This window comes from Bombina bombina, chromosome 6, assembly GCF_027579735.1.
Source record: "Bombina bombina isolate aBomBom1 chromosome 6, aBomBom1.pri, whole genome shotgun sequence".
In the NCBI taxonomy this organism is placed as follows: Eukaryota; Metazoa; Chordata; class Amphibia; order Anura; family Bombinatoridae; genus Bombina; species Bombina bombina.
The window spans coordinates 502,861-516,251 of NC_069504.1; the positions used below are offsets into that span (position 1 = coordinate 502,861).

At 43.7% G+C, this 13,391-nt stretch overlaps 1 protein-coding gene across 1 annotated transcript in view; it reads left to right on the forward strand.

Annotated features, from left to right (window-relative positions):
• The window catches only part of SBF1 (SET binding factor 1), a gene marked incomplete in the record, with an annotated part of 739,370 nt that overhangs the window by 254,003 nt on the left and 471,976 nt on the right, over positions 1-13,391 (forward strand). The window contains 3 exon segments of the mRNA XM_053716293.1: positions 8,272-8,380; positions 11,205-11,318; positions 11,454-11,531. Coding sequence (XP_053572268.1) covers positions 8,272-8,380; positions 11,205-11,318; positions 11,454-11,531 — 301 coding nt within the window.

Sequence of the window (13,391 nt, forward strand, 5' to 3'; positions counted from 1 at the left end):
CTAATCTGCCGCCCCGCTATCGCTGACCCCTGCATATTTTTTAACCCCTAATCTGCTGCTCCGTACACCGCCGCAACCTACGTTATCCCTATGAACCCCTAATCTGCTGCCCCTAACCCCCGCCGACCCCTATATTATATTTATTAACCCCTAATCTGCCCCCCCCCCCCACGTCGCCGCTACCTACCTACAATTATTAACCCCTAATCTGCCGACCGGACCTCACCGCTACTCTAATAAATGTATTAACCTCTAAAGCTAAGTCTAACCCTAACACTAACACCCCCCCAAGTTAAATATAATTTTAATCTAACGAAATAAAATAAATCTTATTAAATAAATTAATCCTATTTAAAGCTAAATACTTACCTGTAAAATAAACCCTAATATAGCTACAATATAAATAATAATTATATTGTAGCTATTTTAGGATTAATATTTATTTTACAGGCAACTTTGTATTTATTTTAACTAGGTACAATAGCTATTAAATAGTTAACTATTTAATAGTTACCTAGTTAAAATAATTACAAAATTACCTGTAAAATAAATCCTAACCTAAGTTACAATTAAACCTAACACTACACTATCAATAAATAAATTAAATACAAATACCTACAAATAAATACACTAACTAAAGTACAAAAAATAAAAAAAAGAACTGTTACAAAAAATAAAAAAATAATTTACAAACATAAAAATATTACAACAATTTTAAACTAATTACACCTACTCTAAGCCCCCTAATAAAATAACAAAGCCCCCCAAAATGAAAAAAAAATGCCCTACCCTATTCTAAAATAAAAATTGAAAAGCTCTTTTACCTTACCAGCCCTTAAAAGGGCCTTTTGCGGGGCATGCCCCAAAGAATTCTGCTCTTTTGCCTGTAAAAAAACCCCATACAATACCCCCCCCCCAACATTACAACCCACCACCCACATACCCCTACTCTAACCCAAACCCCCCTTAAATAAACCTAACACTAAGCCCCTGAAGATCTCCCTACCTTATCTTCACCACGCCGGGTATCACCGATCCGTCCAGAAGAGCCTCCGAAGTCTTCATCCTATCCGGGCGATGTCTTCATCCAAGCGGGGGCTGAAGAGATCGATCATCGGCTGAAGTCTTCATCCAAGCAGGGGCTGAAGAGGTCCATCATCCGGTTTGAGCCAATGCATTCCATAGATATTAAATTGTTATCTTGTGAGGTTTTGTTTCTTGTTGCTATTTCTTCTGCAATGAGAGTTTCGGAACTCTCGGCTTTGCAGTATGATTCTCCTTACCTTATCTTTCATGCAGATAAGGTAGTCCTTACGTACTAGGTTGGGTTTTCTTCCTAAAGTGCTTTCTGTTAGGAATATTAATCAGGAAATTGTTGTTCCTTCTCTCTTTCCCAATCTTTCTTCTCATAAGGAGCGTCTGTTGCACAACTTGGATGTAGTGCATGCTTTAAAATTCTATTTACAGGCGACTAAGGATTTTTGCCAGTCTCCTGTCCTTTTTGTTTGATTCTCAGGAAAACGTAATAGTCAGAAGGCTACTGCTACCTTTCCTTTTGGTTGAGAAGTATGATTTGCTTTGCTTATGAGACTGCTGGACAGCAGCCTTCTGAGAGAGTTACAGCTCATTCCACTAAAGCTGTCTCGTCTTCTTGGGCTTTCAAAAATGAAGCTTCTGTGGAACAGATTTGCAAAGCTGCAACTTGGTCCTCTCTGCACACTTTTTCAAAATTTTATAAATTATGGTACTTTTGCCTAAGCTGAGGCTTTTTTTTGGAGGAAAGTTCTTCAACCGGTGGTGCCTTCTGTTTAGGTCCACCTGTCTTTTTCCCTCCCTAGTCATCCGTGTCCTCACACTTGGGTATTGGTTTGCACTAGTAATTGATGACGTTGTGGACTTGCAATAAATTTATCAGGTAAGCATAAATTGTTATTTCCGGATATGGTGAGTCCACGACGCCACCCTTATATTTATGACAGTTATTTCTGACTAAACCTCAGGAACCTGTACACCTTTGTATTATTCCTTTTCTCTTGTTAAGTGTGTTAGGTCCACGGGTCATCCATTACTTATGGGATATATTCTCCTTCCCAACAGGAAGTTGCAAGAGGATCACCCAAGCAGAGCTGCTATATAGCTCCTCCCCTCACATGTCATATCCAGTCATTCTCTTGCAACCCTCAACAAAGAAGGAGGTCGCGAGAGGAGCTGGAGTTTTTACTTAACTATTCTTCAATCAAAAGTTTGTTATTTTAAATGGCACCGGAGTGTGCTGTTTTTCTATCTCAGGCAGTATTTGGAAGAAGAAACTGCCTGCGTTTTTTTTCTATGATCTTAGCAGGCGTAACTAAGATCCACTGGCTGTTCTCGACATTCTGAGGAGTGGGGTAACTTCAGAAGCTGGGAATAGCATGCGGGGTCCTCCACAAATGAGGTATGTGCAGTACTTTATTTTCTGGGAATGGAATTGACTAAGAAAATACTGCTGTTACCGTATGATGTAAGTACAGCCTTAAATGCAGTAGTAGCAACTGGTATCAGGCTGATAAATGTATGCGCAATCGAGTTATATTCTAGGGACTAGAATTTGACTGAGAAAATACTGTTAACACTGAAATAATACTTAAGCCTTCTCTGCAGTGGTAGCGACTGGTAGCAGGCTTAGTGATAGCTTTGCATGACATTGACAAATGTTGTTTTTAATAAAACGTTTACTGGCATGTTATTCGTTTTTGTGAGGTACTTTTGTGATAAATCGCTTTGGGCATGATTTTTTTCCACATGGCTGACATATTTTTCTGCATGGAAACCGTTATACAGGGCTCCCACTGTTGTGATTGGAGTGGGAGGGCCCTTGTTTTAGCGCCTTGTTGCGCAGTTAAAATTATTGCACAGTCTTCCTGCTTCTTCCTCCTTGATCCAGGACGTCTCTAGATAGCTCAGGGGTCTGCAAAATTCATTTTTAAGGGAGGTAATCAGTCACAGCAGATCTGTGACAGTGTGTTTGACTGTGATTAAAAGCGTTAAATCTTAATTGATATCCGTTTTATCCGTTTTGGGTATTGAGGGGTTAATCATCCTTTTGCTAATGGGTGCAATCCTCTGCTAATAATACACTTCTTGTTAAGAATTGTTTAATTATATCTGTATTTTTGAAGCGCTGCAGCGTTTTTATATTGCTTGTAAACTTATTGAAAGTGATTTCCAAGCTTGTTAGTTTCATTGCTAAGTCTGTTTTAAACATGTCTGATTCAGAGGAAACTGTTTGTTCATCATGTTCAAAAGCTAATGTGGAGCCCAATAGAACGATGTGTACCAATTGTATTGATATTGCTTTGAATAAAAGTCAATCTGTACCGATAAAGAAGCTATCACCAGACAACGAGGGGGAAGTTATGCCGCCTAATCTCCTCACGTGTCAGTACCTGCGTAGGATTGAGACACCTAGTACATCTAGGCCCTTACAAATCACTTTACATGATATGGCTAATGTTATGAAAGAAGTATTATATAATATACCCGAATTAAGGGGCAAACGCGATAGCTCTGGGTTAAGGACAGAGCGCGCTGATGACACGAGAGCCATGTCTGATACTGCGTCACAATTTGCAGAACATGAGGACTGTGAGCTTCATTCTGTCGGTGACGGTTCTGATCCGGGGAGACCGGATTCAGAAATTTCAAATTTTAAATTTAAGCTTGAGAACCTCCGTGTGTTACTAGGGGAGGTATTAGCGGCTCTGAATGATTGCGACACGGTGGCAATTCCAGAGAAATTGTGTAGGTTGGATAGATACTATGCGGTACCGGTGTGTACGGACGTTTTTCCTATACCAAAAAGACTTACAGAAATTATAAGTAAGGAGTGGGATAGACCCGGTGTGCTTTTTTCCCCTCCCCCGATATTTAGAAAAATGTTCCCTATAGACGCCACCACACAAGACTTATGGCAGACGGTCCCTAAGGTGGAGGGAGCAGTTTCTACATTAGCCAAGCGTACCACTATCCCGGTGGAGGATAGCTGTGCTTTCTCAGATCCAATGGATAAAAAATTAGAGGGTTATCTTAAGAAAATGTTTGTTCAACAGGGTTTTATATTGCAGCCTCTTGCATGCATTGCGCCTGTCACGGCTGCAGCGGCATTCTGGTTTGAGTCTCTGGAAGAGGCGATTCGCACAGAGCCGTTGGATGAGGCCTTGAGCAAAGTTAGAACCCTTAAGCAAGCTAATGCGTTTGTTTCAGATGCCGTAGTACATCTAACCAAACTTACGGCTAAAAATTCCGGATTCGCCATACAGGCACGCAGAGCGCTCTGGCTTAAATCCTGGTCAGCGGATGTAACTTCCAAGTCTAAGCTACTTAACATTCCTTTCAAAGGGCAGACCTTATTCGGGCCCGGCTTGAAGGAAATTATTGCTGACATTACGGGAGGTAAGGGCCACGCCCTTCCTCAGGACAGGGCCAAACCAAAGGCCAAACAGTCTAATTTTTGTGCCTTTCGTAACTTCAAGGCAGGAGCAGCATCGACTTCCTCCGCTCCAAAACAGGAAGGAACTACTGCTCGTTACAGACAGGGTTGGAAAGGCAACCAGTCATGGAACAAGGGCAAGCAGGCCAGAAAACCTACTCCCGCCCCTAAGACAGTATGAAGTCAGGGCCCCCTATCCGGAGACAGATTTAGTGGGGGGCAGACTTTCTCTCTTTGCCCAGGCTTGGGCAAGAGATGTGCAGGATCCCTGGATGTTAAAGATTATATCTCAGGGATACCTTCTGGATTTCAAAACCTCTCCTCCACAAGGGAGGTTCCATCTTTCGAGGTTATCGACAAACCTAGTAAAGAGAGAGGCATTTCTACAATGTGTACAAGACCTCTTAATCATGGGAGTGATCCACTCAGTTCCGCGATCGGAACAGGGACAAGGATTTTACTCAAATCTATTTGTGGTTCCCAAAAAAGAGGAAACCTTCAGACCAATCTTGATCTTAAAGATCTTAAACAAATTCCTAAGGGTACCATCGTTCAAGATGGAAACCATTCGAACCATCCTACCCATGATCCAAGAGGGTCAATATATGACCACGGTGGACTTAAAGGATGCTTACCTTCATATACCGATTCACAAAGATCATTATCGGTACCTGAGGTTTGCCTTTCTAGACAGGCATTACCAGTTTGTGGCTCTTCCCTTTGGGTTAGCCACGGCCCCGAGAATTTTTACGAAGGTTCTGGGTTCACTTCTGGCGGTACTAAGACCACGAGGCATAGCGGTGGCTCCGTACCTAGACGACATTCTGATACAAGCATCAAGTTTTCAGAATGCAAAGTCTCATACAGAGATAGTTCTAGCATTTCTGAGGTCGCATGGGTGGAAAGTGAACGTGGAAAAGAGTTCTCTGTTACCACTCACAAGGGTTCCCTTTCTAGGGACTCTTATAGATTCTGTAGAGATGAAGATTTACCTCACGGAGTCCAGGTTATCAAAGATTCTCAATGCTTGCCGTGTCCTTCATTCCGTTCCAAGCCCATCAGTAGCTCAGTGCATGGAGGTAATCGGCTTAATGGTCGCGGCAATGGACATAGTGCCATTTGCGCGCCTGCATCTCAGACCGCTGCAACTATGCATGCTCAGTCAATGGAACGGGGATTACTAAGATCTGTCCCCTTTGCTAAATCTGGACCAGGAGACCAGAGATTCGCTTCTCTGGTGGTTGTCAACGGTTCATCTGTCCAAAGGAATGACCTTTCGCAGGCCAGATTGGACGATTGTAACAACGGATGCCAGCCTTCTAGGCTGGGGAGCAGTCTGGAATTCCCTGAAGGCTCAGGGATTGTGGACTCAGGAGGAGAAACTCCTCCCAATAAACATTCTAGAATTAAGAGCAATATTCAATGCTCTTCTAGCTTGGCCTCAGTTAGCAAAGCTGAGGTTCATCAGATTTCAGTCGGACAATATCACGACTGTGGCTTACATCAATCATCAAGGGGGAACCAGGAGTTCCCTAGCGATGTTGGAAGTCTCGAAGATATTTCGCTGGGCAGAGTCTCACTCTTGCCACCTGTCAGCGATTCACATCCCAGGCGTAGAGAACTGGGTGGCGGATTTCCTAAGTCGCCAGACTTTTCATCCGGGAGAGTGGGAACTTCACCCGGAGGTATTTGCTCAACTGATTCGTCGTTGGGGCAAACCGGATCTGGATCTCATGGCATCTCGCCAGAACGCGAAGCTTCCTTGTTACGGATCCAGGTCCAGGGACCCGGGAGCGGTGCTGGTAGATGCATTAGCAGCCCCTTGGGTTTTCAACATAGCTTATGTGTTTCCACCATTTCCGTTGCTACCTCGGCTGATTGCCAGGATCAAACAGGAGAGGGCATCGGTAATTCTGATAGCGCCTGCGTGGCCACGCAGGACCTGGTATGCAGACCTAGTGGACATGTCGTCCTGTCCACCATGGTCTCTTCCTCTGAGGCAGGACCTTCTAATTCAGGGTCCTTTCAACCATCCAAACCTAATTTCTCTGAGGCTGACTGCCTGGAAATTGAACGCTTGATTCTATCAAAGCGTGGGTTTTCAGATTCGGTTATTGATACATTAATACAGGCTCGGAAACCTGTGACAAGAAAAATTTACCATAAGATATGGCGTAAATATTTATATTGGTGCGAATCCAAGAGTTACTCATGGAGTAAGGTTAGGATTCCTAGGATATTAGCTTTTCTACAAGAGGGTTTAGAAAAGGGTTTATCCGCTAGTTCGCTAAAGGGACAGATTTCAGCTCTGTCTATTCTTTTACACAAACGTCTGGCAGAGCATCCAGACGTCCAGGCCTTTTGTCAGGCTTTGGCTAGAATTAAGCCTGTGTTTAAAGCTGTTGCTCCTCCGTGGAGCTTAAACTTGGTTCTTAAAGTTCTTCAGGGAGTTCCGTTTGAACCCCTTCATTCCATTGATATTAAGCTTTTATCTTGGAAAGTTTTGTTTTTGATGGCTATTTCCTCGGCTCGAAGAGTCTCTGAGTTATCTGCCTTACATTGTGATTCTCCTTATCTGATCTTTCATTCAGACTAGGTAGTTCTGCGTACTAAACCTGGGTTTTTACCTAAGGTTGTTTCTAACAGGAATATCAATCAAGAGATTGTTGTTCCATCATTATGTCCTAATCCTTCTTCAAAGAAGGAACGTCTTTTGCATAATCTAGACGTGGTCCGTGCTCTGAAGTTCTACTTACAGGCAACTAAAGATGTTCGACAAACTTCTTCTCTGTTTGTCGTTTACTCTGGACAGAGGAGAGGTCAAAAGGCTTCGGCTACCTCTCTCTCTTTTTGGCTTCGTAGCATAATACGTTTAGCCTATGAGACTGCTGGACAGCAGCCTCCTAAAAGAATTACAGCTCATTCCACCAGAGCTGTGGCTTCCACCTGGGCCTTTAAGAATGAGGCCTCTGTTGAACAGATTTGCAAGGCTGCAACTTGGTCTTCACTTCATACTTTTTCCAAATTTTACAAATTTGACACCTTCGCTTCTTCGGAGGCTGGTTTTGGGAGAAAGGTTCTACAGGCAGTGGTTCCTTCTGTTTAATGTTCCTGCCTTGTCCCTCCCATCATCCGTGTACTTAGCTTTAGTATTGGTATCCCATAAGTAATGGATGACCCGTGGACTGAACACACTTAACAAGAGAAAACATAATTTATGCTTACCTGATAAATTTATTTCTCTTGTAGTGTGTTCAGTCCACGGCCCGCCCTGTCTTTTTAAGGCAGGTTCTAAATTTTAAAATTATAACTCCAGTCACCACTGCACCTTATAGTTTCTCCTTTCTCGTCTTGTTTCGGTCGAATGACTGGATATGACATGTGAGGGGAGGAGCTATATAGCAGCTCTGCTTGGGTGATCCTCTTGCAACTTCCTGTTGGGAAGGAGAATATATCCCATAAGTAATGGATGACCCGTGGACTGAACACACTACAAGAGAAATAAATTTATCAGGTAAGCATAAATTATGTTTTTTCCATTTCCTTTCGTTCGAATGACTGGGGATTATGGGAAGGAGAGTGGTATTTAACAGCTTTGCTGTGGTGCTCTTTGCCGCCTCCTGCTGGACAAGAGAGATATTCCCACTTGTAATTGATGATGTCGTGGACTCACCATATCCGTTCTCTCTAGTCTTTTTTTCCACTATTTTCATATCTCTGGCCATCTCCAAGCCCCCCTCTCTGTCTCTCTACAGCCCATTTCTTCACTCCATCTCTGTAATGCATTTATCTGTTTTTTACAGTTTCACATACGTTCCCATCCTTCCCGCACATTTGCTAGAGGTACTCAGTACACCTACGCCTTTCATTATTGGAGTGAATGCTCTGTTCCGTGCAGAGACCCAGGAACTGGTAATATACCTGTGTGCAACCCTCATGGGTGTAACCCATTTTTCATAGCCATCACTCCTGCTGGTTACTCCCCTCATCTGCCTGGTTACTCCCCTCATCTGCCTGGTTACTCCCCTCATCTGCCTGGTTACTCCCCTCATCTGCCTGGTTACTCCCCTCATCTGCCTGGTTACTCCCCTTATCTGCCTGGTTACTCCCCTCATCTCCTTCCTGCTGCATCTGCCTGGTTACTCCCCTCATCTGCCTGGTTACTCCCCTCATCTGCCTGGTTACTCCCCTCATCTGCCTGGTTACTCCCCTCATCTGCCTGGTTACTCCCCTCATCTGCCTGGTTACTCCCCTCATCTGCCTGGTTACTCCCCTCATCTGCCTGGTTACTCCCCTCATCTGCCTGGTTACTCCCCTCATCTGCCTGGTTACTCCCCTCATCTGCCTGGTTACTCCCCTCATCTGCCTGGTTACTCCCCTCATCTCCTTCCTGCTGCATCTGCCTGGTTACTCACCTCATCTTCCTCCTGCTGCATCTGCCTGGTTACTCCCCCTCATCTCCTTCCTGCTTCATCTACCTGGTTACTCCCCTCATCTCCTTCCTGCTGCATCTGCCTGGTTACTCCCCTCATCTTCCTCCTGCTGCATCTGCCTGGTTACTCCCCTCATCTTCCTCCTGCTGCATCTGTCTGGTTACTCCCCTCATCTTCCTCCTGCTGCATCTGTCTGGTTACTCTCCTCATCTTCCTCCTGCTGCATCTGCCTAGTTACTCACCTCATCTCCTTCCTGCTGCATCTGCCTGGTTACTCTCCTCATCTTCCTCCTGCTGCATCTGCCTGGTTACTCACCTCATCTTCCTCCTGCTGCATCTGCCTGGTTACTCACCTCATCTTCCTCCTGCTGCATCTGCCTGGTTACTCCCCTCATCTCCCTCCTGCTGCATCTGCCTGGTTACTCTCCTCATCTTCCTCCTGCTGCATCTGCCTGGTTACTCACCTCATCTTCCTCCTGCTGCATTTGCCTGGTTACTCCCCTCATCTCCCTCCTGCTGCATCTGCCTGGTTACTCTCCTCATCTTCCTCCTGCTGCATCTGCCTTGTTACTCACCTCATCTTCCTCCTGCTGCATCTGCCTGGTTACTCCCCTCATCTCCTCCCTGCTGCATTTGCCTGGTTACTCCCCTCATCTCCCTCCTGCTGCATCTGCCTGGTTACTCTCCTCATCTTCCTCCTGCTGCATCTGCCTGGTTACTCACCTCATCTTCCTCCTGCTGCATCTGCCTGGTTACTCACCTCATCTTCCTCCTGCTGCATCTGCCTGGTTACTCACCTCATCTTCCTCCTGCTGCATCTGCCTGGTTACTCCCCTCATCTCCTCCCTGCTGCATTTGCCTGGTTACTCCCCTCATCTTCCTCCTGCTGCATCTGCCTGGTTACTCCCCTCATCTCCTTCCTGCTGCATCTGCCTGGTTACTCCCCTCATCTCCTTCCTGCTGCATCTGCCTGGTTACTCCCCTCATCTCCTTCCTGCTGCATCTGCCTGGTTACTCTCCTCATCTTCCTCCTGCTGCATCTGCCTGGTTACTCACCTCATCTTCCTCCTGCTGCATCTGCCTGGTTACTCCCCTCATCTCCTTCCTGCTGCATCTGCCTGGTTACTCCCCTCATCTCCTTCCTGCTGCATCTGCCTGGTTACTCACCTCATCTTCCTCCTGCTGCATCTGCCTGGTTACTCTCCTCATCTCCTCCTTCCTGCTGCATCTGCCTGGTTACTCACCTCATCTCCTTCCTGCTGCATCTGCCTGGTTACTCTCCTCATCTTCCTCCTGCTGCATCTGCCTGGTTACTCACCTCATCTTCCTCCTGCTGCATCTGCATGGTTACTCCCCTCATCTTCCTCCTGCTGCATCTGCCTGGTTACTCTCCTCATCTTCCTCCTGCTGCATCTGCCTGGTTACTCCCCTCATCTTCCTCCTGCTGCATCTGCCTGGTTACTCTCCTCATCTTCCTCCTGCTGCATCTGCCTGGTTACTCACCTCATCTTCCTCCTGCTGCATCTGCCTGGTTACTCTCCTCATCTTCCTCCTGCTGCATCTGCCTGGTTACTCTCCTCATCTTCCTCCTGCTGCATCTGCCTGGTTACTCTCCTCATCTTCCTCCTGCTGCATCTGCCTGGTTACTCACCTCATCTTCCTCCTGCTGCATCTGCCTGGTTACTCACCTCATCTTCCTCCTGCTGCATCTGCCTGGTTACTCCCCTCATCTGCCTGGTTACTCCCCTCATCTGCCTGGTTACTCCCCTCATCTTCCTCCTGCTGCATCTGCCTGGTTACTCACCTCATCTTCCTCCTGCTGCATCTGCCTGGTTACTCACCTCATCTCCCTCCTGCTGCATCTGCCTGGTTACTCACCTCATCTCCCTCCTGCTGCATCTGCCTGGTTACTCCCCTCATCTTCCTCCTGCTGCATCTGCCTGGTTACTCCCCTCATCTCCTTCCTGCTGCATCTGCCTGGTTACTCTCCTCATCTTCCTCCTGCTGCATCTGCCTGGTTACTCTCCTCATCTTCCTCCTGCTGCATCTGCCTGGTTACTCTCCTCATCTTCCTCCTGCTGCATCTGCCTGGTTACTCACCTCATCTTCCTCCTGCTGCATCTGCCTGGTTACTCCCCTCATCTTCCTCCTGCTGCATCTGCCTGGTTACTCACCTCATCTCCTTCCTGCTACATCTGCCTGGTTACTCACCTCATCTCCCTCCTGCTGCTTTAGTTACATTGCTCATTGCACCAGTTATTTGTCGGTAATCAGTTTGTCTGACCCTTGTTTTCCCTCTCTAGCTGGATGTAATTATTGCAGATCTAGACGGTGGGACCATTGCAATCCCAGAATGTATTCAGCTACCATTGCTGCCTGATCCCCTGATTCATCACATTCAGGAGAGTTTGTCATTGGTGAGACCCAGACCCTCTACTGTCCTGTGTGTCAGCCTTCCCTGTTACAAAATCATCAGCCTCCATAGCCTTTTGTCATCCTGATATCTTACATAGCCAGTCAGTCTCTGGTGCTTGACAGCTCTTCTATTGCAGGTTCTAGACCCATCACTACAGATAGCAGACCTGGCTTTCCCACCGTCTTCCATCACTGCCTCTTCTCTCCGCATGCAGGTAACATGTACTGTTCATGTGTGTAGTGCATGTGCTGTGTCTGGTTGTGATGTGCTCGTGTGATATGTGGCAGTTATTACAGTGTGTGATATAGATATAGTGTAACAGTTGTTATAGTATGTAATACAGATATAGTGTGTAATACAGATATAGTGTAACAGTGATTATAGTGTGTAATACAGATATAATGTAACAGTTATTATAGTGTGTAATACAGATATAGTGTAACAGTGATTATAGTGTGTAATACAGATATAGTGTAACAGTGATTATAGTGTGTAATACAGATATAGTGTAACAGTGATTACAGTGTGTAATACAGATATAGTGTAACAGTGATTACAGTGTGTAATACAGATATAGTGTAACCGTGATTATAGTGTGTAATACAGATATAGTGTAACAGTGATTATAGTGTGTAATACAGATATAGTGTAACAGTGATTATAGTGTGTAATACAGATATAGTGTAACAGTGATTATAGTGTGTAATACAGATATAGTGTGTAATACAGATATAGTGTGTAATACAGATATAGTGTGTAATACAGATATAGTGTGTAATACAGATATAGTGTAATAGTGATTATAGTGTGTAATACATATAGTGTAACAGTGATTATAGCGTGTAATATAGATATAGTGTAACAGTGATTATAGTGTGTAATACAGATATAGTGTAACAGTGACTATAGTGTGTAATACAGATATAGTGTGTAATACAGATATAGTGTGTAATACAGATATAGTGTGTAATACAGATATAGTGTAACAGTGATTATAGTGTGTAATATAGATATAGTGTAACAGTGATTATAGTGTGTAATACAGATATAGTGTAACAGTGACTATAGTGTGTAATACAGATATAGTGTAACAGTGATTATAGCGTGTAATATAGATATAGTGTAACAGTGATTATAGTGTGTAATACAGATATAGTGTAACAGTGACTATAGTGTGTAATACAGATATAGTGTAATAGTGATTATAGTGTGTAATATAGATATAGTGTAACAGTCAGTGTGTAATACAGATATAGTGTGTAATACAGATATAGTGTAACAGTGATTATAGTGTGTAATACAGATATAGTGTAACAGTGACTATAGTGTGTAATACAGATATAGTGTGTAATACAGATATAGTGTATAATACAGATATAGTGTGTAATACAGATATAGTGTAACAGTGATTATAGTGTGTAATACAGATATAGTGTAACAGTGATTATAGTGTGTAATACAGATATAGTGTAACAGTGATTATAGTGTGTAATACAGATATAGTGTAACAGTGATTATAGTGTGTAATACAGATATAGTGTAACAGTGATTATAGTGTGTAATACAGATATAGTGTAACAGTGATTATAGTGTGTAATACAGATATAGTGTAACAGTGATTATAGTGTGTAATACAGATATAGTGTAACAGTGATTATAGTGTGTAATACAGATATTGTATAACAGTTGTTATAGTGTGTAATACAGATATAGTGTAACAGTGACTATAGTGTGTAATACAGATATAGTGTGTAATACAGATATAGTGTAACAGTGATTATAGTGTGTAATACAGATATAGTGTAACAGTGACTATAGTGTGTAATACAGATATAGTGTGTAATACAGATATAGTGTATAATACAGATATAGTGTGTAATACAGATATAGTGTAACAGTGATTATAGTGTGTAATACAGATATAGTGTAACAGTGATTATAGTGTGTAATACAGATATAGTGTAACAGTGATTATAGTGTGTAATACAGATATAGTGTAACAGTGATTATAGTGTGTAATACAGATATAGTGTAACAGTGATTATAGTGTGTAATACAGATATAGTGTAACAGT